Source organism: Triturus cristatus, chromosome 1_2 (assembly GCF_964204655.1).
Source record: "Triturus cristatus chromosome 1_2, aTriCri1.1, whole genome shotgun sequence".
Taxonomy (NCBI): Eukaryota; Metazoa; Chordata; class Amphibia; order Caudata; family Salamandridae; genus Triturus; species Triturus cristatus.
The window spans coordinates 564,737,551-564,763,184 of record NC_140580.1 but is presented as its reverse complement, the minus strand read 5'-3'; the positions used below and the strand labels follow the sequence as shown (position 1 = coordinate 564,763,184).

The 25,634-nt window shown below is 44.9% G+C and overlaps 1 protein-coding gene across 4 annotated transcripts in view; it reads left to right on the top strand.

Moving 5' to 3' along the window:
* Positions 1 to 4,415: 4,415 nt before the first annotated feature.
* BTRC (beta-transducin repeat containing E3 ubiquitin protein ligase) overlaps positions 4,416 to 25,634 on the top strand; it is a 1,069,444-nt gene continuing 1,048,225 nt past the window's right edge. For 3 of the 4 annotated variants that reach the window (XM_085606471.1, XM_085606468.1, XM_085606464.1), the window contains exon 1: positions 4,416 to 4,600. In XM_085606471.1, coding sequence (XP_085462597.1) covers positions 4,556 to 4,600 — 45 coding nt within the window. In that variant the 5' untranslated portion in view covers positions 4,416 to 4,555. Of the gene's footprint in view, positions 4,601 to 18,653; positions 18,725 to 25,634 lie in introns of all 4 variants that reach the window. The other variant, XM_085606467.1, reaches the window with a different exon arrangement.

The following is a 25,634-nucleotide window of genomic DNA, read 5'->3' as shown; positions in this document are numbered from 1 at the left end:
GATGTACTTGCAAAATCGGAGAGCAAATTCTTGAAAGAATTGATGGCTCTCCCTTTGAGCACACCCACAGTTCCAGTGTTGCTGGATCTAGGCTGCAGATCAATTGCGGACCAAGCTCGACTTCGTCCCCTGCTCCTGTGGGCCCGCTTGTGGAGGGTGCCCGAATTAGCCTCCTATGCGGAGGGACTGTCCGAGGTGATGTCAATGGGGGGCTGGTATAGGATAAAATGGTTGAGGGACGTTAAACATCTTCTGGGGGAGTTGGGCTTAGGTGAAGCTTGGGTTACTCAATCTGCCCCTCCTAAAGCCACTTTAAAGAAATTGTATTGGGATTGGGTTTCGTCCAAACTCATTGTCGATCCACGCCTATGTAAATCAACTGTAGCCTTTTTGAGGATTAAAGACGTGGTAGCTTACGAACCCTATCTCGACATGATTTCTATTCCATTTGATAGGGCTTTATATTTTAAATTTAGAGTAGGGATCCTACCTGTAGGTGACCTGGTATCCCGGTGGAAATTGTCCCCCTAGCCCTCCCCCTTTTGTGCCCTCTGCTCCACGCAGGTCGAGACGGTGGCACATATTCTTTTTGAATGCCCTGACTATTGCTCTCCCAGGAGGCGCTGGCTCAAACCACTTTGTAGACAGTTGGGAACTCGCCATCACACAGTGGCTCTACGCATTCTATTGTCCGACACATCCACTTTGGTGGTTTGTGGTGTGTCTACATTTTTAAAGTGGACTTGGTTGATTCGTGCAAAAAGGCTTTCCGTATCAATTTAATTCTGATTTTTAACTGTATTAATTGTATTTACTAAGTTATTGTCTTTTACCTTCTTTTTTTCTGGGAAAGTGTTTTACCTGTTGTTTTCTTTAACTGTTGAATTGCTTTTAAGATATTTTATGTATCAAAATAAAGCCTATCAATCAATCAATACATCTAGTTGCTGAATTTTAAAATATAAAACCGGATAATCTGGAATTAATACCAGCTTCCCTGTTTGTCCAAATTGTGAGATCCGAGGCAAACTTTTATTTCACAGAGCCTCCTTTTTATTTAGTATCAAATGGGAGCACTTTTAAAAACTTGAGTTCAGGATGTACACTGTACAAGCACCACTTATGTTTAATCCAATAGACTATAATATTACTCCAATTATAGTAAGAATCTAGGCATGTATATGACTACTTACTTGCTCTTAGTTCACTTATTACTTTTTCGTTGACGACGAGCCATTCATGTTTTTAAGTTCATGTTTAAAAACTATAACTTTAAATAAATGTCTATCTAAGAAGTGATACAATTTGATTTATTATGGTGAAATGCTTCTGCTTGTTAAAAAAAATACTATTTTGAATTTGGAAGAGTCTGTATCATATTTTTTATATTCTGTTGTTGCACGATGAACATGCCAAACTTTTTCATGGCTTGGCTCGTGCATGGACTCTTAGAGCCAAGGCAGACCGTTGACTTGGTGCTGGCTCAGCTCACCCTATTGATTTGCTGGAGCGCCTATCTCTATTTACAACTCAGAATTAGTACATGATGCTGTTAGTCATTGATAAAATGATTTGTAAAAGGTGAGGACTGGAAACATGGAACTCTGCCCACCTGCACCAATTTGAGAACTGCGCCATGAAGGCTTCTTGTAGGAGAGGCGAAGAAGAGTGTGCCCAGTTGTGGAAATGTAAAATCTGAATCTCTCGTTTTTTGATTAAGCTATGCTTCATCCATTCTCACCCCTGCCCTACTTTCAGTCTGGTTCTCTTCTTGACACCGCATCTGTATAAACATTAGTTAAAGAATTGCAGGTTGGGACCAGGGTTGGATTGGGATCAAAAATCGGCCCGGGCACACCAAAAAAAGTGGCCCACATTTGAGCATTGCCTTTCCGCAAAACACTGCTTCAACGAAGTTTTATGAAAATAACGGGGGTGGGGGCATGTTTTATTAACTTCACTTAGATGAAAAAAAATGCCCAGATTAGTTCACACTGCTGAAGCACACATGAATGCAAGTGACTGGAGACCACTTCTGCTCAGGCCCCCTGCCCCGCTCAATCAACATACAGCGAGAGAAAGGGAGTGACACCTCTGCCCATCTGCCTCTAGAAAGGCCACTCAGGCACCCACTGGGCCACTGGTGGCATCCAAAAAGCACAGACAACCCCCAGGCTGCCCAAAAAAGCAGCCCACAGCTGGAATTTGCTACCGGCCCTTCGGCCATTTCCCGAGGGCCCGCGTTATCAATCCAACGCTGGTTGGGACATTGTAGGCTGTGTAAACATGCAGAGTCAGCTTTCTCGAAGGTTTTCAGGCAATAGTTGATCCTTAAGGAAAGTCTACTCAGAATAGCACATTTTGTTGTTCAGTCTTAAAATATAGAAATTGCACAAGACACCGAGGTTGTCAGATTCTTGCTTTAGCTCATTTGTGTGTTCTTTCCAAAGTTCTATTTACCTCTGTGCGTTCCTTGTTTGTGATCTTTCCTATAAAAACCCATGTAGCCATTGTTCAAGTGTGCTCCTTCCTTGAGTAACTCCATGGTGCTCATTGGATGGAGACCCATTCTGAATGCTTAATAAATTACCTATGGTTTGTACTTCGTTCCACTGTTTCCTCCCTACTTGAGAAGGACCCGTGGCAAGAGTGGTGACCCTGCACCAAGCAGATTAAAATTAATCTGTTCCACACTGTGAAAATACCTTTGAAATGAGTGGTCCCAGGGCAGGGACTCCACACTGTTGTGTTCTACGTGGCCATAGTCATGAGTTCCCTGGGCGAACTACCCATCCCAGGTGGGACGGGTAGATGTGTAGTTTTAGAGGGGTTGTTTGAGGTGTGACACCCCAAATTCATTCTTGGCTTGGTAGACGGGTCTGGGGACCCTGAGTCAGGTTAAGATCTGTGTTAGTTTTTCCACATAATTTTTTATTTCACTAAGAGCTTTTAACTTGTTTATTTTTTGGAGCAGAAACTAAGATATGTATAGTGACTAGTTTACCAAAAAATAGTAAATCTGCACCCATAGAAGTGCTCCATGAATGGATGAAAATGTACTACTTATTCTTTTTAATTCACAAACAGGCAGTAGTAGGCTTGGAAAGCTTCATCAGTCTCAGGTTTCAAGGCATAATACTGTCAAACACCCAAAAGGTGATGGGATGAACCAGTGGCACTTTCTCAAGGTAGCATTCCAACCCATCATTTTTTGCCCACTATGCCACTCCAGACAGAGTCCCACCTGTTCCAAAAAAGTACTGACCTCGTTCCTCGTGGAATCAATCCATCCCGAACCTCGTACTGACCTAGTTCCTCATGGAATCATACATCCCGAACTTCGTCATCTCACCCCATACCCTTCAGCCACTCCTTTGTTAGTTGGGAAATATGAGATTCACACCCACGAATCTCACTGACTAAGATACACTCCTGGATATTACCACGGACATTGCTTACAGCCGGCTCAAATCCATGCAGTCTTCCATACCTTTCAAAACACTTACACAGAGTGTCTTTACAAGTAAAAAACTGCCCCGGTTTGCAAACATGGGAAACTGTTTTCCGGGCATGGCAGTGGACGTCCCCCTTAATGTTGTGACATGTTCGCATGTATTTCACAGGCAACTGTGAAAATAGAAATATAATGTTTGCGCGGAGATCATTGTTCCTTTTCTTGCGGTACACATCCATTGAGGACGTTGTAGAATATTTTTTATTACTAAATGCATTGCTTTTTTCTTAAAACCTTGCTTGATAAAATGCACGCCAAGAAATGTTTTGTTTTACAAATGTAGCGGTCAGATGTTTTATTTAATATTTCATGAGCGCACTTACTGGTCGTGATGTCTTTGCAGCTTTTAGAGTTAGGCGGTTGAGCATATTTTTGGAAAGAGCATTTTGAGAGAATCATACTTTCAAGAGGTAGATGCCAACACAATCCTGTCGTCTCTTTTAATTTTATACTCTGGTTGTACATGAAGATTACGTATGTATCTGTTAAATATTCTGAATGGGCAACAAAACCTGAAAAAAATAACTTAAGGCTTAAATATTTACATTTAAAGCTTGCATTGTTGATATTGAAAGAATGACTCTTCACTTCTTATATGCAGAACTAGACATTGTTGATGTTTTCGGCCTCGGATAGATAAAGAGCTGATATAAGTCAGTTAGCACTAGACTGGAGACGCTGTCGGGGCGAAACTGTGAGCTTTGCATTTCTCTCAGCTTCTTTGAAGTAGCTTTCGAAAACTGTAGATTGATTCTATAGCACGACGCTCTCAACCCTAGCAGCAATCATCTTTTATCTCTCCCTACTGACGTGTCCTGCCTCTCAGGTGTGAAAACTACATCTCCCATCAGCCCTGCTCCGCTGCGCACCTGGCGCAGGCGCCCTCGCTCTGTGTTGTGGCGTCGTTCGCTTTCGGTTTGCCGGGGAGGCTGAGAAGCGCACCGGCGAATTCCGGTTTATCTATACTTTTGAGCTACTAGGAGACCTGATATCAGTGACATCGCGGGGGCAGTAATCCCCGTTGGGAGGCAGAGGGCTGCCATGGACCCGGACTCGGTGATGCAGGAGAAGGCATTGAAGTTTATGGTGAGAAAACGGGACGTTACAGGGTGGAGCGGGGGCTCGCGAAGATGTAGTTGGAGAAAGGTAGGGATGGTCGGTGTGAATGAAGATGGTAGCGCCGCCTGTAAAAGCGTAGGGACAGTTAGGGTGGTTATCATCAGCCGTTTTAGTGATGGGTGGACGGTAGATGGGTACCACAACCGCCATCTTGCTTGGATGCTGATGTTGCTGTTATTGCCAATGGAATGATGGGTAAGAATTGACGGAGAAAAGCAGTGACATTTGGAGGCCCCAGATGTGCATTAGGAAGCGTCCACAGAGATGTACTTGCACTTTCCTTACTAGGGACAAGTGACAAAAGTGCATCTGCTTACGTCCAGAAAATAATTATTTTCTTATTCTTTATGCCTGCAAGTCGCCTCTGCCACGCAGGTGCGTTGAGGTAAAGAGGAAGAGATGTACAATTTTCCATTTCAGTGCACCAGGTTTGTCTTTTAAATTTGTCTTATCTTACTTTGTGGGGAGTGTTGCTTCATTGCTTTTTAACTTTGAAATCTTGTGACCTTTGAAGTCCTACAACTTTTTCTGGAGTCTTTCATCTTTTCTATGGAATCACGAATTTTGCGTATCAGTGCTTTTGAGTTTTGTAACTTTGAAGGATTATGTCTGGTGGCTCTTGATTTTTGTAAGCTCACAACTTTGTAGTCTTTTCAACTTCCGAGCGCATGACTTGAAAGTCACACAACTTTGAATGCTGGTGACTTTGGAGACTGTCAACGTTGAATGGAATTTTTGGACCTAGAAGAGTCCTGATTCTGCTGCCTGTTGACGTTCTGTCTATTTGCCTTGACAAGCCAGCTGTTTGATACTGTAGCCTGGTGACTACACAATTTGCTGATTGACCTTATATGTATACAGTTGACTCTGCAGTAGGCCTGGGTGGAGTTTCCGGAGTTCCGCTCTGAGGAACTCCATGAAGTGACAAAAAAATTCTGACGTGCTACATGGAGTTCCATAAGCGGCGGAGTGCATTAAGTTGCGCTTCTTGTGCATATTTTTAGTGCCGGGTGTTTGTCCCAAGCTGGAAAATCAGCACGGACTGCACCATGCGCAGCGCATGAGGGAGCTGCTTCTCTCTGCCACTTGAGTAGATGGTCTATTTGAGTGGCAGCTTCCTCAACATAAATGGAAGGTTTCTCAATGCGAGCAGTGGTGGCCATCTGCGACAGCCCGAGTTGAGAAATCTCACCGGGAGGTGGTCTGGAGTAAGATTTTCCTCACTCGCACTCACCAACTTAACGTTGGCGGGCGAGGAAAAAACTGCGCTCTGCTGATTTTTTTCAGAACTCCGCGCGCTACGCTTAGTGGGAAAAGCTCAGCAAGTGGAATTTACACCCAGGCCTACTCTGCAGGTTGATAACGGTTGTTTTCCTGAATCCACAGTCGGTTTCAGTTGTAAATTACTTCAGAAACCCTTATGCCTCATTTGCTTTTTAAGGTTATCATGTCTTCTGTTCTTGTCAGAAGATAATGCCTGTTCCTACTTTTATACTGGTACACACAACTTTGAAAATAGGAAGAGCTTAAAATCTGCAGCAGCCTCTTTTTTAACTTTAGATAGGCACTATTTCGATTTTTTTTAAACAAGCACCAAATTAATTCAATGGATAAATGGTTAGACTTTGGTGGCTCAAGAGAGAAATGCTTATGTTAAAATTGAAAAATATTGTAAATGGGATATTTTACTGGAGAGTTCAATGTGCAGGCTTATTACCAAACACAAAGTGTGAAAAACAATATATACATATATGTATGTAAAACAGAGGCGCAGTCACGTCTCAGAAGTTAAGGTTGACGCTGCACTCCACACCCCATATAAAATCTTGTTTTGTACCCTTAATAAATTTAACTCCTCCTAACCAACCTGAAACCAAACTATATGCAACTTAAAAAAATACCTTGGAAGGAGAACTTGCTACTCGCTCCTCATTGAGCCTCCATCGCCTAGCTCTGGATTTGAGGGGTTACTGTCCCCTAAATCCTCTAGCATTGCAGAAATGTGGAGTTGTGGAGGCAACATTTTCATAAAACTCCCTTCACCTTGCTCATGTGAGGGGGGATTTGTTCGCTCCCGTGGGCTTTGCCCAAGGATGAGACTGGCTGCCTAAAAATTCCCCCCTGACCTGCAGCAGCGTTCTGCTCACAGGTGATTATTTCACCTTTTGTCTGATCCCTTTTGTAACTAGGAACTTTAATTGGTGAGGGGGTGATATCCAGTGCTTCGTTTCTGATATTGTGTATAAAAGATGATATTTTTTTAAATCTGTAGAAAGCCAAAAAACGCTTTGAAGAATAGGCAATTCATATAAACATATTGAGGCTTTCTATTTTGGGGCTAAATAAAGTCTTTTTAACAGTTTCCCAAGACAAATATGTTTGCTTTTTAACAAATTATTTAGATGGAATGAGAGGAATAGGAGATCCATAGGACGTCCACCCGGCATTAATAATTTATAATCAATAGACCCTAACTGATGAGAAAGGTAAAGTATATTAATAATTTCAAAAAGTGACTGGCCTCTGAATTGAGGTCAAAAGAACGCAATCCCTCACCCGCTGACATTGGTGTCATGCTTCTTACTTACTTTAGTAGTCAGTCTCTGATATTCATGTATGGTCATATAAACGCAATCCAAATACAAATGGTGGTCCGCCATCTTGTAAAGCGGTGGTCGATTAACTTTGAGTAAATATTTAATATCGTTCCCCTGTATTCTTTCTACATCTATAAATGGTAAACAAATGGGCGACCACTCTAGTATTATGAGCGAGTGACCTAATTTACTAAATAGTGTCTGAGGTAGAAAAACATATATCCATCTCTGCATGTGTGGGCTATTGCATTCCTGTCTAAACTTAGTGAAAGTTTTCAGGAAGCCGTTTTTGAGTACATCATCAACATACAGTATTTTGTCCATTTTCCATAATGATCAGCTGATTTCTCCCTTCTTCCATTGTAATGTCAGAGTTGCACCATAATGGGGCTTTATAGTTTATATGTTGCAGAATCTTAAGCAGTTTGTGAGCCGTTTGCCATGCATAATGGGCACTGAATATAATAGGGTTGATAGATGGCGTCATGTGTGGTTGATACTTATAGTATGTTGACAGCCCCCCGTCCCTGTTTTCAGGATATACCTCTCTATCTAGACTTATAACAGTGTTTCACTGTGTTTTCATCTTGTATATTAAATGGGCCACTCCATACGAGGCAAATGAAGTCCGCTAATATACATTGTTGCATTTAATTTTGAACTTTTTAACCTGGGTGTCTTTTCTCCTCATACAAACTGTATAATAGCTTTTAAAAAATCCTATAGTAGTATTTTTTTGGACCACTTGTGGTAAAATACCGAATACAAAATTGAATTTGGGGGCTATTTAATTTTTATACTTTATCCTGTTAAGATAATCTGAGGTTGGCCCATTTCCAAAAGTCTTTTTTTGTTTTTTGCAGCACAGGGGAAATAATATTGTGGATCATACTTTGAAGTCTTTGATTTATACAGATCCCTAAATACTTCAATTGGTTGTCTTTACATTTAAAAGGTAGGGTCCGTATAGACCTTTGTGTGGTGGTTGAAGGCAGTGGTAAAGCCTTACACTTAGACTAATTTGTCTTGTACCCTAAAATACTTGAGGAGTCCTTGTAACTTTACCAGGACCTCTGCTGATGCAGACAGGCAAAACAGAGACATTTCTATATAGTCTGTATAATATAATGTCTTGTGTTCCCCTGCTATAGGCATTATAAACATAATCTGGTTGTTCTTTCGTATTGCACTAGTGAAAGGTTCCAGTACTGTTAAAAATAGGAAAGATGGCAGCAGGCATCCCTATCTAGTTCCCCGGTGATCCTGAAATTATGGGGAGCAGTCTTCCCCCCCCAATTAATCGAGGCAGGTGAATTGATACATCCCTTTAAACAAAATGATATAATTCTGGCAGGTTTCCATTCCTTCCATTGTGCGAAACAAGTAACCTTGTCTACTTGATCAACTGCCTTCTCGGCTTCTAAAGATAAGAGATCTTTTTAGTCAAGGTCATCTTTCAACTGCCATAATATGTGTGATAGGTTGTGCAGGTGGTTAGCTGAGGAGCGACCCGGCACAAATGCCATCTGGGTAGGCTGAATCAATGGAGGCAGGAATTTCTTCAACAGTTCGCCAGGATTTTAGCATCTGCATTTATAAGCAAAGTGGGCCTGTAATGTGAGCATTCTACAGTATCCCTGCCCGGTTTAGGAATTAATACTATTCTAGCCTCGATAAATTCATCCTTCATGTAGACATTCTACAGAGCCTCTTTGAATACTGAGGCTAATAGAGGGACAAAAAATGGTTTAGAAACATACAATTCAATGAGAAATCCAGATTCCCCAATGAGTTTATTTAAGGCCATACCATGAATTGCTTTCTCAATCTCTTCCACCAAGACATTTAATTCCATTGTGTTCCATCACCAGTTGAAGGTGTGGCAACCTCTGGAGGAATTCAGTTTTTTCTACTAACCCAGGTCATTCATCTGACGTGTATAGAGTCTCATAAGTCTTGAGTCGATTGATTATATCAGCAGCTTTATTAGTAGTTCCTCTCCACTATTATGTATTGTTCTGTATGATTTGGCTTCTCTAAGTTGTGCAGCCAGCAATTGCCCGCTTTTTCCCCTTTCTTGCAATGTCTTTGATGTAACATGAAAAGGGACTTTTTTCCTTCCGTATTGTATAACTCATTTAATTCAGTTTTAGTTTAACAAAATGCCACCTGTACTTCTTCTTCTCAGAGTTTGAATTTATGTCTCCAGTTGTATTCCAGTCACAGTTGCATGTTTCTTTGCAGTGGCTGTGCTCCACAACAGTGCTCCTCTGATACAAGCCTTCTCTGCTCCCACAATGTCTGTGCAGAGGACACCATCACTTTATACTCGTCAATAGACTATTTCACATGGGAAGGGAGACGTTCCTTCTCCCTTAGTTCTTTAAATTTGGAGATATTCATTCATCAGAAACCAAATGGAGGAGCAGTCAAGTCTAATTATATTTGGTTACCTATGAGGTCATGATCAGATGCACCAACTTGAATAATGGAAGCTCCTCCTAATTTTCTGGTTAAATTGATTGAGTAATCAGTTCCAATGTGGGAACCGTGACAACAAGAAGTGAATGTATAGACCCTCTCTTGTGGATGTAACAGTCTCCAAGGTTCAACAAAGGCATAGTCCTGTGCCATATCCTTCAGGATATTTCTGTCTTTCTCATTTTGTTAGTTGAGTTTCCTGGGCCGATCCAGAATCTGGTCTGTAGTGACAATTAATCCTTTCAAGACTTTTGTCTTACTGAAAGAATTGAGTAACCTGGATACAGTGGAAAGGAAGGCAGACTTCTCGTCTGTCTGGGCATATATCGATCCCACAATTATGTGTGTCTTCTAAATTAGGAGCTTGGCAAGAATGTATTTCCCCCCAGCATCTGATACCGTTTGCAGTACTTTGATCAGTAATTATTTGTGTATCTATATTGCTGCAACCTTTTTCTGTGGATCACCGGAGAATCACAAGGGGTGTCTGCTTTTGGCTGTACAGGCATGTAGTACTTGTCCCTCTCAGTCACTCTGTAACTTATCACCCTCTTCTGACGACAGGTGCATCTCTTGTATTAATGGTAAATCCGGCCATCGCCGGCCCTAAAATGTGAGTATTTTCTTTCGTTTTGGGAAATGTTAGGCTATTAACATTAAGGGATGTGTTGTAATGGTAAAGTAAGTCCAGGTAGCTGTAGTGTAGATTGTAGAAGATCATTTATTATGACTTAGTCACAGGCTGACAAGATGCTAAGTTTCAGGTAAGTGTAAAGAAAATGACCCCATACAGGAGCAGCCTCCCTGTTGCTCAGCCTGAATACTCCAACTGACTCTCAGCACCTCACCAGACACCCAGGCATTCCATGACATCACCAAGCATTCAGCATTCCACTACATCACCAAGCACTCCAGCACTCATCATGGCTGAGCTTCTTTGTACTGGAGACTAAGGGTGGCGTCACTGCACTCAGCCAGTCAGTACTTAACAACATCTTCTCAAGTAAGAAATTTGTGTCTTTAAAGGCCTGGGTGCCCACTTCTTTATCAAATATTTAAAAAAATTTCTGAACCGGAGTCTTCCGAAATAGCTCTTTATGTTTAAATTTCTCTATTGATTTTCAACGTAACAGTAATACAATACTTGCATTTAAGTGCAGTTATAAGTCCCATCTAAGTGGGATGGCATAAATAAGAAAGGGAAAAAAATAGAACAAAAAGGGGCACGTTTCCCTTCCCCAACCCCCCTTCCCCCCCATCTTTCTGAGGCATGGAGATCTGTGCTATGTGCCTAGGGTCTCACCCCCGGTCTCACTGGTGATGTCCCAAAAATCGTATGTACACTAAGATTTTGCCTCTTCTTGTGGGGCTGCCTATTATGGGTCTGCTAGTCGCAACAGTCTCCGGTATCTAGGGCAAGTGAGTTCCTTAAACTTGGAAGTCAGGAGTGACAGAAAGGGCCACCAGAGGTCCTGGAGCGAGGCTCCCAGATTAAACAGCGAGAGGGAGATCCTCTCCATCCCCAGTATGCCCCATAGCCTATGGAGCCATGCCAGGTAAGTAGGGGGGGTGGTTGTCCCCCAGTGAGTTAGGATGTTTTGGAGAGCTGCTCCTAGTGCTAATGCTATATGCTGACCCCTTCGCGATCTCAGAGGGAAGGTGAACGGGTTGGGAAGACCTAATAGGGTGTATGCGGTAAAGTGGGTAAGTTAAGTCTCGAAATGAGTGTGAATATTGCCTAATACCTGTGACCAATAGCTTGAGATACTGGGGCATTCCCACAGGAGGTGAGTCAAGGTACCCAGCGAACCGCATGCTCTCCAGCATTGGGGGCTTCGTACAGGGTTACCTCTGTGGAGCCTCTGTGGGGTGAGATACCAATAGGTTACAATGTTTGTTGCAGTCTCAATATTAGCCATGCTACAGGCTGTGTGGCTGGCTCTGTAGTAACTATCCATCAACTCCTTCTGCGATAGCGTCCTGCCCAGCTCCTACTCCCATCTCAGCTGTCCCGGGTATTTATCTGTCCTAGGGGTGCGTCTAAGAAATCTCTAGAGGTCTGTTATAAGGCGTGAATCCGTGTGTTTCGTCACCAGCCATTTCTCAAATGGCTTGAGGGCCATCTGAGCCCCATCCCGAACCCCAGTCTGCATAATCCAGTGCTGAATTTGGTGGTAGTGAAAGCGTCCCCCCTCCGTGAGGTTCTGTTGTGTGCAGAAATCTTCAAACGATAAGGGTCCTTCGACATCGAAGAAGTTGCCAATGGACCGGCATCCCTCTTTTGTCCACTGGGCATATGCTCCTGTATCCAGACCGGGAGTAAATGCGGGCTTGTGCACTATAGGAGTTAGTGGAGACAGGAACGTCGTAAGCCCACGGGATGTGGCCACTCTGTCCCAGGCTGATAAGGCAGCGTGTGTGACTTTCAATAGATATAAGTTGCGGGGCCGTGCCTCCTTTGTAAGGAAGGGGATCACCCAAAGGGACTGACCAACCAGGTCTTTGTCCATAACCAACAGCGCTTCTCGGACTCTGGTCTTGACCACTCAACCAAGGGTGTCAATTGCACCGCCCAATAATAGTCCTGTAAATTTGGGATGGCTAATCCACCTTCCGTTGGGGTCTGTAGAATAGTTCCCTGTGTGATCTTTGTCTCTGGTCACGCCAGATAAAACGCTCCAAGTTTCGCTGCATAGAATGCAACACCCCTGGAGAAGGGGCCAACGGAAGGGTCTGAAAAAGAAATAGTATCTTGGGTAAAATTGACATCTGTATCGCCGCTATGCGGTCCACCCACAACAGCGAATACGGTCTCCATCTGCGGAGACATTCCCGTATGTGCCGCAGTAGTGTTGTATAATTCAATGAGGTGGTGGGTTGTGTGTTTGCTGAGAGTACTAAATAGGGGATGGTCTCCTGGGCCCATTGAATATGGTGTGTGCGGTTGAGTACCTCTATTGTGTCAATGGAGAGGGAAAGACTGTGAGCTTGCGACTTGTGGACGTTGACCTTAAATCCCAATACTTGCGCAAACTGTTCTAATTCTGCCATAAGGGCAGGAAGGGAGGCCCTGGGGTTCTCCAAAGTGGCAACTACGTCGTCCGCATATAAGCTGAGCTTGTGTTCCTCACCCCCAAACACCACCCCTGTAATCGAGGGATCACTACACACCCTTTGGGCCATAGGCTCCATGTAGATGGCGAATAAGAGTGATGATAGCGGACAGCCCTGTCGTGTCCCCTGCTGAATAGGAAAGGGGTCCGATGTGAGGCCATTCACTCGGACGGAGGCAGTGGGGTTGGTGTAGCTACTTAGGACCCAGCCTATAAATCTGGCAGGCTGAAGTGGCACATGGTCGCTGTTAGATAGGGCCAGTGCACCCTATGAAACGCCTTCTCTGCATCTATAGAGAGAATCATGCGCTCCGCATCAAAACGCTCAGCTTTGTCGATGATGTATAGAAGGCATTTGGTGTTATCGGAGCACTGCCGACCAGGGACAAAGCCCGACTGGTCCGGGTCTATCAAGCCCAATAGAGGGAGGGAGAGGCACTGCACCAGGATTCCCGTGAACAGTTCTAGGTCCACATTGAGGAGGGAAATGGGCTGATAGGACGCGCATTGCCGCTTGTCCTTCCCTGGTTTAGGTATGACTGTGACTTACGCCTCTAGCATCGTGAATGGGATTGAGGAGGAGAGCCCAATTGAATCATACACCCTCACAAGGACCGGGCCAGCGTGGAGCAGAATGTTTTATAAAACAAATGGGATGGAAAGCCATCCGGGCCTGGGGATTTGAACAGTTTTTGTTTGGAGATGGCCGAGATCACCTCCTCCGATTTGATCGGGAATTCGAGCTCTTCGGCCTGGTCAGGGGTTAGTTTGGTGGTATTCACGCTGTTTAGGTACTGGGCAGGGCCATCATCAGAAAGTTCTAATGCTCCATATAAGGAAGCGTAATACTGCTGGAATGATTCTGCAGTGGCTTATCTTAAGGGTCACAGTCATCTAATTGGGTGTATAGGGGAGCAGAGAAAAGCTAGGCATCGGATAATGACCGCATTGGCCACCCACTTTGCGGTTCAGTGGGTATTGTGTGGTGGTGATCTGGTTCCTGAAGGGCCTCCCCGAACAGTAAGCTGCGCGTCTGGGGGAGGAGGAGACCTAAATAATTCCATAACATTACAAACAAAACATAACAAGAACAGGTGAACAGAGTAATAGTCCTGGGTGAAAAACCACATGAGTGAGCGTGAGACGTCAGCAGGACCCATTCCGCTCCTCGTCCCGCCCGGTCCCCTTCTATTAAAATGACCAGGAGTGCTAAAACTCAATTCCTCTGGATTCAAGGCCAGTCCCACCCAGCTTAATCGTGCAGCTTCTTAATCTGGGTTGACAGTGTCTTCTCCCAGTCAAGCAATGACCACCTTCCGTTCCCTGGTGATGGTTTCCGGGTCCGGCCAGAGGCGAAGCGATGTCTGACCTACCCTCTGCCATCTTTTCGCTCTCGGGGATCTGTTCTTGGTATCGGCCTGCGCAGGATCGCTCTGGACGTGCTCTGGCAAGTTCAATAGCTGTTTGGCCTCCTGCAACGATGGGATGTGTTGTCTTGCCGTCCCATTTAAAGATTAACCTGAAGGGTTGACCTCAAGAATAGGGGACCTCGATGGAGCACAAGTGAGCTGTGATCGGCCTGAACTCTCTCCTCTTTTGCAGTGTGGAGGTTGCTAAATCCTGAAATAAGAGGGGCCAGGAACCCTGGAACTCGATGGATCACTTGTCTCGGGCCTCTCGGAGAATTTGATCCTTGAGCTGAAAATCATGGACACACATAAGTATGTCTGCCGGGGGGGCTGGGGCCGCTCTCCTCGGGCCCACCCTGTGTGCTCGATCTAACTTGATCCACTGGTCTTGCGGGGCTCCCAGAATGAAGGGGATTTGTATGTTCTGGCGGGAGCGGTTTTTAAGATCCTCCGTATGCGCCTGAAGATCCGGTGTTGATCCTTCAGACGAAGGACCTCCTGTTGAAGCTGGTCTATTTCCTATCCCTTGAGGAGGCCTGTGTCTCTAGCATTTCTACTCCGTCTCCCACCGAGTCCAGGTCCCTCTGAACCTTCCTAATCTCTTGGAATAGTTCCTTTTTCATAGTATGCAAATCATCCTTCAGGGAGGCAAACAAAGTTTCAAGGAAGGAGCGTGTCACTCGGGCCTCGGCATCTCCTGATTCTGGGCCCGTTGAGCTCCCTGGCGCAGAGGGGGTCCCGTATGCGTTAGCGGTGTTAGACTTGAGAAGGAGATCTTTAACAGAACATTGCTTCTTGGTTTTATTTGATGCCATTTCCAGACCGCTCAGTGCCTTCCACTTGGTCGCCTAAGCACGTCGGTGTCTTGGCCAGTGCTATATCCTTCTGTAAAGTGTGTTGTGTCTCCTGGGTCCCTACCCCTGTCCGACACTCCCTCGAGGCACACCAAATCTAGGTGTAGGTCTCCAGTGCCCGTTTCACTTCCAGGCCCCCTAGTCCCTCCACTCAGTTCAGGCAGTCGGCGAGCGGCCCGGCCCCAGTGATCCTGTTCACAAAGTTGGGCGCCAATGCAGCCAGATTGCGATTCAGGCTGTTTCTTTGTCCCTTAGGGCCAGTACCAATCCCACCAGTTCAACTCAAGCACCGGCCTCTCAGACACCACCAGTCCAGGTCGGGCCTTAGGGCGACTGGACCCAAATAGCTACTATCGTAATCTAATTTACAGAGCCAGGGGAGGCCGCCACCAGACCAGTTCTATGCTTCTGGGCCAGTCTAAGGGGACAGTCCTCCCTCTCCCCGCACATTCTCCCTCCCCCTGCCCGCTAGGCCTGGTTCCGTTTATTCAACCCCTGAGGCCTGGCTTGACTCTTATTCCTTATAGCAGGGTCCGGGAGGCCTCCGCAGCTGGCAGGATTCGTCGTCCCCCTCTCACCCCCTTCAGCACTGACCTTCTCTTCCAGGTGTCGGTCGAGGGGTGGGGAGCAACCCAGCCCACTTTTTGCGGCCCGCCGCCCCTCTCAGTCTAGGGTCCGGCCGGTCGCACCATCGTGGGTCAGCCTCTTCTGCACCTCTGGCCCCAGAGTCCATGGGAGCCAATCCCCGGCCAGGCCGGGTCCAGGCTAGCCGGTCGCCACTCTGGGGAGGACACTGCGTCAGAGGGCCGCGCACCAGCCGTCTCACCAGGATGCTCAGTCAGCTCCGGCCGTAACTTCTCACCACAGCTGGGCGGCGACCGCGCCTATTTGCCAGCCGTCGATCTTTTCTCAACCTTACTTGGTCAGTATTCTAGGTCACCGCCATTACAGCCGGGATCGCGTGCGTGGGTGCATGTAATAGGGCTGCCGTGAGGGAAGGGAGCAGCACACACTCTTTCCTTGTGCTAGTTTGTAGTCTCTCGGCCCAGCCGCCTGCCACAATTGTCCAGGCCTCGTGGGCCTCCTGCCCCCGACCCAGGAGTCAGGCACCAGCTACCGGGGGCACTGCATGGTGGCTTCCCCACCGCCGTGCGTACCTCCTGCGTGTCTGCTGGGGTGTGGGGGGGGAAGGCTAGGTCCAGCTCCTCCGGCCCCAGCGTTTGTTGCTGCTTGGGCTCACGATCTTCTCCTCCGTCTCTGGTTGTCAGGTGCGCACTCCAGGCTTGCTGCACCTCCGTGGGTGGCTCCAGTCTGCCAGAACCCGACCGGTTCACTCCCAACCAGGGGTGGGAGGTCGCCCGGCCCGATGCCACCCACCACCAGTCGCAGCCCAACTATAGCTCTGCGCTGCCCGGGGCTGGCTGCAGTGACTGAGCGATGGCAGAACCTCCTTCCCTGTCGCTGTCTCGACTCGAGCCGGGTTCAGCTCCGCAGGCTCCTAGTAGTGTTGTCAGGTAGGGGGGTAAGGCCTTGGGGCTTCGCCTGGTCTGCTGCACAATGCTATGTCGATGGGGCCCAGTCGGCGGGATGGAGCGACGATCAGACACGTCCTACTTAGTCGCCATCTTGGCCACGCCCCCAAAATAGCTCTTTAATGGTAATTTATATCAAATTTACAACCAGTCATCGAAGGAGGAAGAAAATCAAACAAGCCCCCCCATCTCCCACAACTACATATGTCCCCACATTCCTGGTCGTCTTATGACTCTTTTCACTGCACATGGTCCCACCCCAAATACCGTACCCTACTCCAGGCTCATCTAGTACAGTATCTCAAGGGAAAGATCTCCTAATGACCACAGTCAGTTCACAGTTTAAGTGGTGATCTATATTTGTCTCACAGTGTTGTTTCTTATCATTGCCTCTGTTTACTTCCCTGTGACCATTTCTTTGTCATCCTTCCCCAATGGAATCTCTGCTCAAATTAATTGTCTCCAAATCCATCCAACCTTTTGGCTATCTTATCTCGAGCATCTATTTCGAAGGTGCATCCTCCATATTAATAATACCAGCATTTGTAAAGTGCGCAGCTACCTCAGTCGAGGTGTCCCGGCGCTGTGGGCCATCGGGAAGATTAAGCGAGCTATTACCCAGAGTCCCAAGGTGCTGGGAAAACCTGCCACCGGCATCGGGGATCGAACCGTGAGCCCCCGTGTTCCGGAGTCAGCCACCCTGGCCGCTGCACCACACCACTATCCCTTTAGTACAGTTCTCCCAGGAATCTCTCCATGCCCTCCGTTTTGTCATACTCTGTTGTACGTCTGTTGACTGTGATCAACATTATTTCAGGTTCCAGGAGTCCACACTAAATCTGCTTCTTACGCACAATGGGCCAGAGAGCTAGAAAGTGTTTTTTTGTAGCTGGTGTCATAGGAAAAGTCTGGCAAGAAATACACCTGGGTATTTTGGAATTGGTGTGGACCATGTTTTTTCGCCGTCATGACCCATCTTGCTTGTTGATGCCTTTTAACATCAGGCTAAGATTCATCCTGGTAGTGGATTGGTGCTGCAGTTAGGGGATCGTTTTCAGTGTGTGTGTTGGAATTATAAGGGTGGATCATATGTTATATTTAATAGGTTCAGGATTCAAGTACGCAGGAATGATTTCATGTCGGCTTTCTCAGGCCGTTTAAGTATCCCAGAAATCTGCACATTGTTCCTGCCGCTACTGTCATCAAAGTCAATTGTCTTCCTATGCAGCCTTCACAGTTCTTAGCCGCCATACCGTTGCTTGTCCATTCTCCTTTCCATTTCAGAAAGTGTATTTTCTATTGTTAGAAATTGTTTCTGGAATTATGTTACCTCCCCTCTGAGAGACTGGACTTCCGTAGTTGTAGATGCTACAGCCGAATTCTCTCAACCTATGGAAACTTTAATATCTATTGGTTCTTTCAGCAATTTGGTCAGGGCTGATTCTGATATCTCTGAGTAGTTAGACATACCTGTATCTTGAGACTTCCATTTTAACTGATTGGCTTCTGCTTCCGAAAAGAGGAGTTGTTGCATGTGTTTGGATTTTGACATGAGCGTTTCAGAGAAGCAGTGTTTGTCGATCTGAGATGTTTGCCCCTGTTGAATTCTTCTGTGCATAAATCGAGAACGCAGTCCAGCTGTACTGATCACATTGTTGTGTCCAATGTAAAGAACGGCACTGGAGACTGTAGAGATCACTGCTTCTGCACAGTGGTGGTAAAATATAAAATCATACGTCTAATTTGGTGAGAGCATGGAGAGATCCAAACAGACTTGCACATCCGGGTATTAACTAGTCAGAGATTTTATCTTGTATTTAGTTAATGAGGAACATCAAAAGCTTGAGTTAATTCATCGTAATGAATATTTGTAGGTGTTTGTGACCGATGTGGGGGGAGATTATGTGAGTTTTGTGAGAAAACTTTATATGTTACATGGTTTTCAAACCTTCTTCAAGATCGCCGCCATGGATGGAAGAGCTGAGTCCTCAGTTTGTTTTCATGACTGAGCCTTGCATTTCTCTCTCTTACCAGGTTGGCCTCCCACTGATATCCTCTTTCTGCTATTCCTTCAGCGCATCTCAGACCTCTAGTGTCAGCAACAGGTAAAGTGTGATGTCTATAAGGTGAATGACTAAAATGGGTGTTTTCTTGTACGGCTTGCTTTCTTTGGCAGAAGCCTGGTTCTGGCTGTTACTTCAAGGGCTAGGTGTGGTTAGAGTTGTAAATCTCAAATCCCATGGTCTGGGCAATCTGGGAGTATCCAGCAGCCATAATATCGTTTCTGACCTCTATGGTTGTCTCTGATGGTTGCATAGATGGCAACCTGTCACCCAGATTGCCTCTGGTCGATATTTCGCCCTCCTTTTGCTGTATTCTCACGTCCCCAGTGGCATGGGCCCCAGCCTTTCCCTTGGAAATATGCAGCTCATGGCTTAGGACCCTACAGCTCTGTGGGAACTTTAAGGAGATGCTGCCATGCTTGTCAGCGTCAAACCCTGCCTCCACCAAAGTGCTTCTGAAAGTAATGGAAGCTCATTCAAACCATCATTCATGTGGTTTGTTTAGGAGTTTGCCCGATGATGAAGCATGGTCCCAAGATCGGTGTGGTACAACTTGCTTCCTGTTTTTAGGGGGTCACTATGTGGCCCTGATTCACAGACCAGTCACTGTTTGAAAATATTAATATACTTTACTTTTCTTGTCTGTTAAGTTTGTTTTTTCAAGGAAGATTTACATTTTGAAATGAATAACTTAGAAAAATATTTCACTTTTGGTGCATCCTGTTTAGCCCATAAACAACTGTTAGCTCTTTATAGGTTACAATATATAGTATTTTTATTTACCTTCTTGGTTCCCATATATACTAGCTGACTTGATTCCCCTTTGAATAGACGCGAAGAGTACTTACTATTTACAACATGGTTAGGGGTAGACATTAGGATAGACGTTGAACAATTTATTTTATAACCTGAGAAGCAGCCAGGTTTGTCAAACAGTTCTATTTATAAAGATATTCATAGTTCAGGATTAGATAGTGTATGACGCAAATCATTTGAAAACAATAAACATTTGGATTCTTCTAATTCTATTTTAATTCCTTGGATGTTCATATGGGACCACACTGCTAGGTCTCAAATTGAGTAACAAAGCCGAGTTGGCAATCTTGTTCAGTGCTTCTTCCTGTCTGGACCGGCCGACTTTCCAGGTTGCACTTCTAATACAGTTTGTTTTACTTAAGAGGCAGAAACTGGATTATCCAAGAAATGCTTACTGCTGTCCTTAGGGATGGAAAAAATCAAATCTTTTAAAAATGAGCTCTTATTTTAAGAAAGAGTAACATTACCATTTATATGCTTTATCAAGTGGATGAAATGAATGATCTGCTGTTACAGGTTGCAGGCTAAAACTTTGCTACATTTCTCACTACCTTCCATGTGTTTAGTTTTTCTTCTTTGAAATGGTTCATCTTGTCTAGTTTATATTTGTAACAATATGTTGTCGTTCAGACTTTCAAATTTAAGTTTCTACTCTTTATTCATTTTGGCTGATTCTCTCATTAACATTCTTCTGCCAGGTGTGTTGTAAGACCGTCCACACTATCTTTGTTAGACTTCATGTACTCTAGAATTTCTGTTCTAGCACTGTAGATCTTGTCTAATTGAAGACACTATCAACTCAATTTGCTCATGATCAGATCATATAATGGTAAGTACATTTGTCACAGATTTCTTTCTTTCTTTTATTTAGTATTAAACACAAAACAAACAATGCATTCCCCTCGAACGATTCAGCAGCAGTATCTTAAACAATGTGCTATTGCATTGCATTCGATGGACTGTCGGGCTTAGTGTTTCAGTAACAAGGTGATTTATATGATGGTGTTGTGCTCACCCCAACAGTGAGCAACTCACATCATGAGAAATATGTCTGTGCAAACAAAAGAGCAGAGTTATTTCCTTCAGGAGGTGTAGCAGCCAGCTCCATCATATCCATATGCAATTTATGTATCAGCCGGGTGCACCCGGTTGTCCTCAGCATCGTTTGGGGTGTCTTTGGCCCAGAAGGCCAAGTATGTACAGGAGGGGCCCCAGATATCTTTTAGTCGTGATCCAATATGTCTGTTAGCCAGCATTTCAGCTCCATCCCTAGAGCAATGCAACATATCCCTCAGCCAATAGTAACCTCATCCCGATAAGCTTGCTCATGCTATCCAGTGTCCCCCTTTGCAAAACCCAGGGAAGCCACTAGTGGACCCTGGACACCGTGCTGCCTGTCACCTCCTCAGTGCACTAAAAAACTGTGACCCAAAACCTTACAAACTCAGGGCATCGCCAGACCAGGTGGAGGAAGGCTGCTTCTACACCACCACATTGCACACACCGGAAGTTGTGCTGCAGGCCCATTTTAAACAGTTGATGAGACGTGGAGTACAGTCTATTTCAGAGACATAATAGGTAGCAGGCGTAATCTGTAATTACGTGATAACGTTCAAAGCATCAGCGCCACTGCTTATCTATCATTTCCATCCCTAATGCAGTTTACCAGTCATTCCTAGCTCTAGGCTTAATCACAAAAGCTGTTTGTTGCATGATTGAGTATAGTCGTATGATCACCCATTTGAGGGAAGCCATATGAATGATACAGTCCAGCGCTCGCATGCTCTGGGTATGTCCTATGTATTGTGGAGCCTATAATCACGGAGTATGCTAGCGTTGTGCACTCTAGGACAGCCTGAATATCAAGCAGCACGATAAAGCTACCATAAGGGTATAGATTAGCTTGATATATTTCACCTGACGCTGGACCCGTGCATACATAGTTATGTTATATTGATTTGTATAGTGCATTAGTCATCCAAGATGGTATCCAGGCTCTTGGGCTTGTGTGTAGGTTTGTGGCTCCAAGGTGCTTATACGAAGAGCCAGGTCTTCAGCATCTTGCGGAACTCAGTAATGCCTCCCCTCGGGCATGTTGGCTCAGTGCAGATCATCGTGGCCCTCGGAATGTGCTTGCATTGTCAGCCTCTACTGCAACATGTGCTTGGCACTGCATCGGGTGGAACCATTGATGAATGTACTGTACTTGTGCCCAGTAAAAATAAAAACTCCAGCACCCTGTGCAAAGGTTAAGGTCAGCACCTTCCAAGCCACTCTCAACTGTTTCCCTGCTCATGTCAACCTGACCATGATCTAAGATGGTCAACGAGTGCTCTCATCCATAAGATGGGAATGTTCACAAAGAGATAAAGAAACCTAGACGAAACCACCATTTTGCTGATCACAATTTTCCCCGCCATGGATAGGGACCAGCCAGTCCACATCAAGACCCTCTCCTCCAGCCATGAAACAGCCCTACCATCGTTTTCCAGCCAGATCACCTCCATATCTCCATTAACCCAAAACCCCAAGTATTTAACCGCAGTTCTCTCCCACTTCTGAGGAAACTCTGTATAGAAAGTAAGTTTAGCAGAAGTCAATGTAAAGATCACTGTTTTGGACCAGTTTACACTGATGCCAGTAATGCTGCCAAATCTGAGGAATTCATGCAAAATAGGCACACGGTTGACATGCGGATCTTTAACATAAGCAGTTATGCCTTCTGCATACGTCAACACCACTATTCTCCGTGCCGTGTAATTTAGCCCCCGCTCGGCATGCTGCTGCCGCAGACGGAATGCAAGTGCTTCCATAGCTCTGGCATATAGAATCGGGGACAGCAAGCAGCTCCACTAGATGCCTCCAATGATCAAGAATTAGGATGAGACAGTGCCGTTCACCCATATTCATGCAGTAGGTTGCGCCATACAGCAGCCGAATCCACTGGATCAGAGTAGGGCTAAAGCCGATCCTGCTGGGGAGGGCAAACTAGTATGGCCATTCCAACAAATTAAATGGCTTTGCAGAATCCAAGAACGTTGCCTCAGCCCAAAGTTTTACATTAAGTGAATGGAGGAGGGCGAATATGGTTCGTAGACTGTGGGCAGTAAATCATCCTGGCGCGATCCCAAATTGGTCCAGTCGAACAATACTGGGGAAAAGAGGGAGAATTCTAACCACAACTGATTTGGTCAATATTTTATTGCCAATAGTAATCATAGAGCATGGCCTGTAAGAATCACAAAGGTTAGCAGGTCTACCAGGTTTTAGGATTATCACAATGAGCACCTCCCTGACTGACTGGGAGGCACATCCAGTACCTCTAGCCTCATGATACATAGCTAGTAGATGAGAAGCAATCTCTTCCACGTATTCCTTGTAAAACTGGTCTGTCAGCCCGTCCAAGCCAGAGCCTTATTTCCAGACAAACGTCTGATTATACAAATGATATTTTCCTAGTCAAATGGGAAATTTGTCAAAGTTCATTCTTAAGTCTGATTTATGATCTGGGCACAAGAAAGTATAATCACAGTCTGTGACATGAATGAGTTTCCAGACATCTGTTAGCCCTGAAAAATTGAAGAATCTTCGAAGCACTCACTTGATAAAGTTACAGCTGTCTAGAATGACAGGATCCACTTCAAATAGTTCACCATGGATGAAATTAAAGTGACCTGCAATTATTATATTAGTGCTTTGCTGGGCAATTAAAGTGTCTCCATTTTTGCACAGCATTGATGTTAAGTGTTGATATGAAAAATATAGTTTTGTTAGGATAATTTCTCTTTCCTCTGTCATGGTTTTCACGATTATGTGCGTCCACCTCTATTTTGATTTCAGTATGATGAACTTTTGGTTACAGTGAAAAGGAATGCTAACTCCGCAAGACGTTTTGGAAAAGCAGCTGTGCAGTTCTAATCCAGTCACTTCTTTCCACAAGCGCTTGGTTAACTAATTAGATGTGTTTCATGTAAGTGTACTACATCTGGCATGGCATAGCATGGCATTCACGCAGGGAGGCACATGTTGTGCCCCCCTGTGTGCATCCACAAGGTGAGGTACAGCTTGCCTCATCACCACTGTTTTCATGGAGGAAAGACCACCATGAAATCAGTGGCAGTGATGAAAGTCGTAATATGCTTATTGGGACCGCGGTGGGCCCACCAAGCATATAAATGCCTCTGGATCGCCGCGCCACCGCCAGGGAACGGCTGTTCCCTGGTGCAGTCGGCGGACCCAGGGATGCACGACCACTAGGGTCGTAATGTGGTGGTTGCAAGACCAGCACCAGCGCACCACCACAAGTCTGGCGGTCCTCGGTCTGCCAGACTCGTAATTTGGCCCTCAGTGTGATAAAAGAGTTCTTACATTATCACTAGCTGCTTCGTGGAATTCTTCATTGGCATTGTTACTTTGTGCAACCAATTATTTTTGTTCCTTGAAAGGGTGAGAGATTATGGCAAATGGTTCAATCAACGCATGCCTAGACAACCAATGATAGGTATCATTCTTAATTGAAATATGTATTCTCAAACAAATTGTCCTCTTGGAGAGTCATACATACACTATCGCTGTTTCTCTTCTGGGTACCTTTGTTAAAATAATGTACTTTTAACCTGGGAATTGATCCAATTTTGTGTAAGCCATACCTACTCCTAACTAGAATTTGAGTGTTAGGGCCCAATACAGACTTTGGTGGAGAGGATACTCCGTTGCAACAGCGACGAAGAACCCTCTCCGCAAAAGCAAAGTTCCGCCCTCCTCTTTTAAGGGTTGGGTGGAACTTCAGTATGTAGATGGGAAAGGCTACTCTGTCTACACTGCCTATATGTACCTCCAATGGCCCGACTGAGTAAGGGCCATCAGAGGTTTGGCCATGTGTGAACAAATGGCCAGTTTTCACTGTCCAGCATGCCAGCTGAAACCTAGTAGTAACAGACAGAGAAACTGCAAAATGACCCCATGCTACGTGAGAAATGTCCCATGGCGAGGGGGTCATTCTGTTTTTTTTATTTTCAAAAAGAATGTCTTGCTTTGGTATTTTCTTTTTGAAAATAGAAAAAAATGTTGAAAGTTTGACATGTTGATGTAGCCGTCCATCAAACTTTCAATGAGTTTACAGAAATCACTGTGACTGCGGTTCCTGTAAATGCAAGAGATGTCAGCTGGTCATCTCAAAATTTGGCGGGCGGGTACTCTTTCAGGGCAATGGAATACTTTACTCTGTCATCCTAACGGAGTAAATTCCCATTTGCCTAAGTCAAAATTAAGCCATTAGTCTGCAAAAGAGTATAGAGGTGACCACTGTAGCCTATTAACTGTGTGCTGGCTTCTCATCATTAGTACGCTGCACTGGTAGAAAGTAGGAGACCATAGACTAATGGTTGGTGGATATGTAGTCTCTCTCTACCGAAACCTGTCCAGGATGTTGGTGGTGGGCCGCCTCAACACTGAAACGCACATCTTGTTCTTTCCCATGAGTGTTAAGGTAGGTACTGGGTATCTGTGTGGTTACTTTTATGTGGGTGTTTGTGTTTTTGTGTATGTGCTCCCAATAACAGTACTTAGAATGGAATTGTTGAATAGGTGCTTCTAATAACATCCCTTAGAATGGAATTTTTAAAAAGTGACTTTGATACATCACTGCTTTTAAATTGGTGTGTCTTGGAACAGGTTAAAATAAGAAGAATTTCAAATCTTTTGGACTAATTTTAAGTCAGAGTTGACATGTTTCCTTGCCTCCATTCATAAATATTACAGCAGATTTATCAACACCATGATCCAAAGGCACTGGTATGGGTTGTCGGTGTCAAAGGAAGTATTATGTCTTTTTGCATTGCCCCCCTCACACACACACACTTCTAGCAAGGTTCCTTAACTGGGCCACAAACAATAAATCTGAGTATCTGTTTTGTCCACTCCTGGCATTTGGAAGCCCTATCATTGAAGGGACAAGGAGGAGTATGTCCACTTTGTGAAGTCACTGTGAATTTCTGGGTGTTTTTTATTTCAGTTTCTGTAAATTCAAAATGATGGCTCAAATCTCATAGCTAGAAGAAAAAGTCTCAACAGTCTTACCCAAACCTCTTCTCTTTTCTCAAAATCTTGGTTCATTTGACTTGTCAATCATATACCA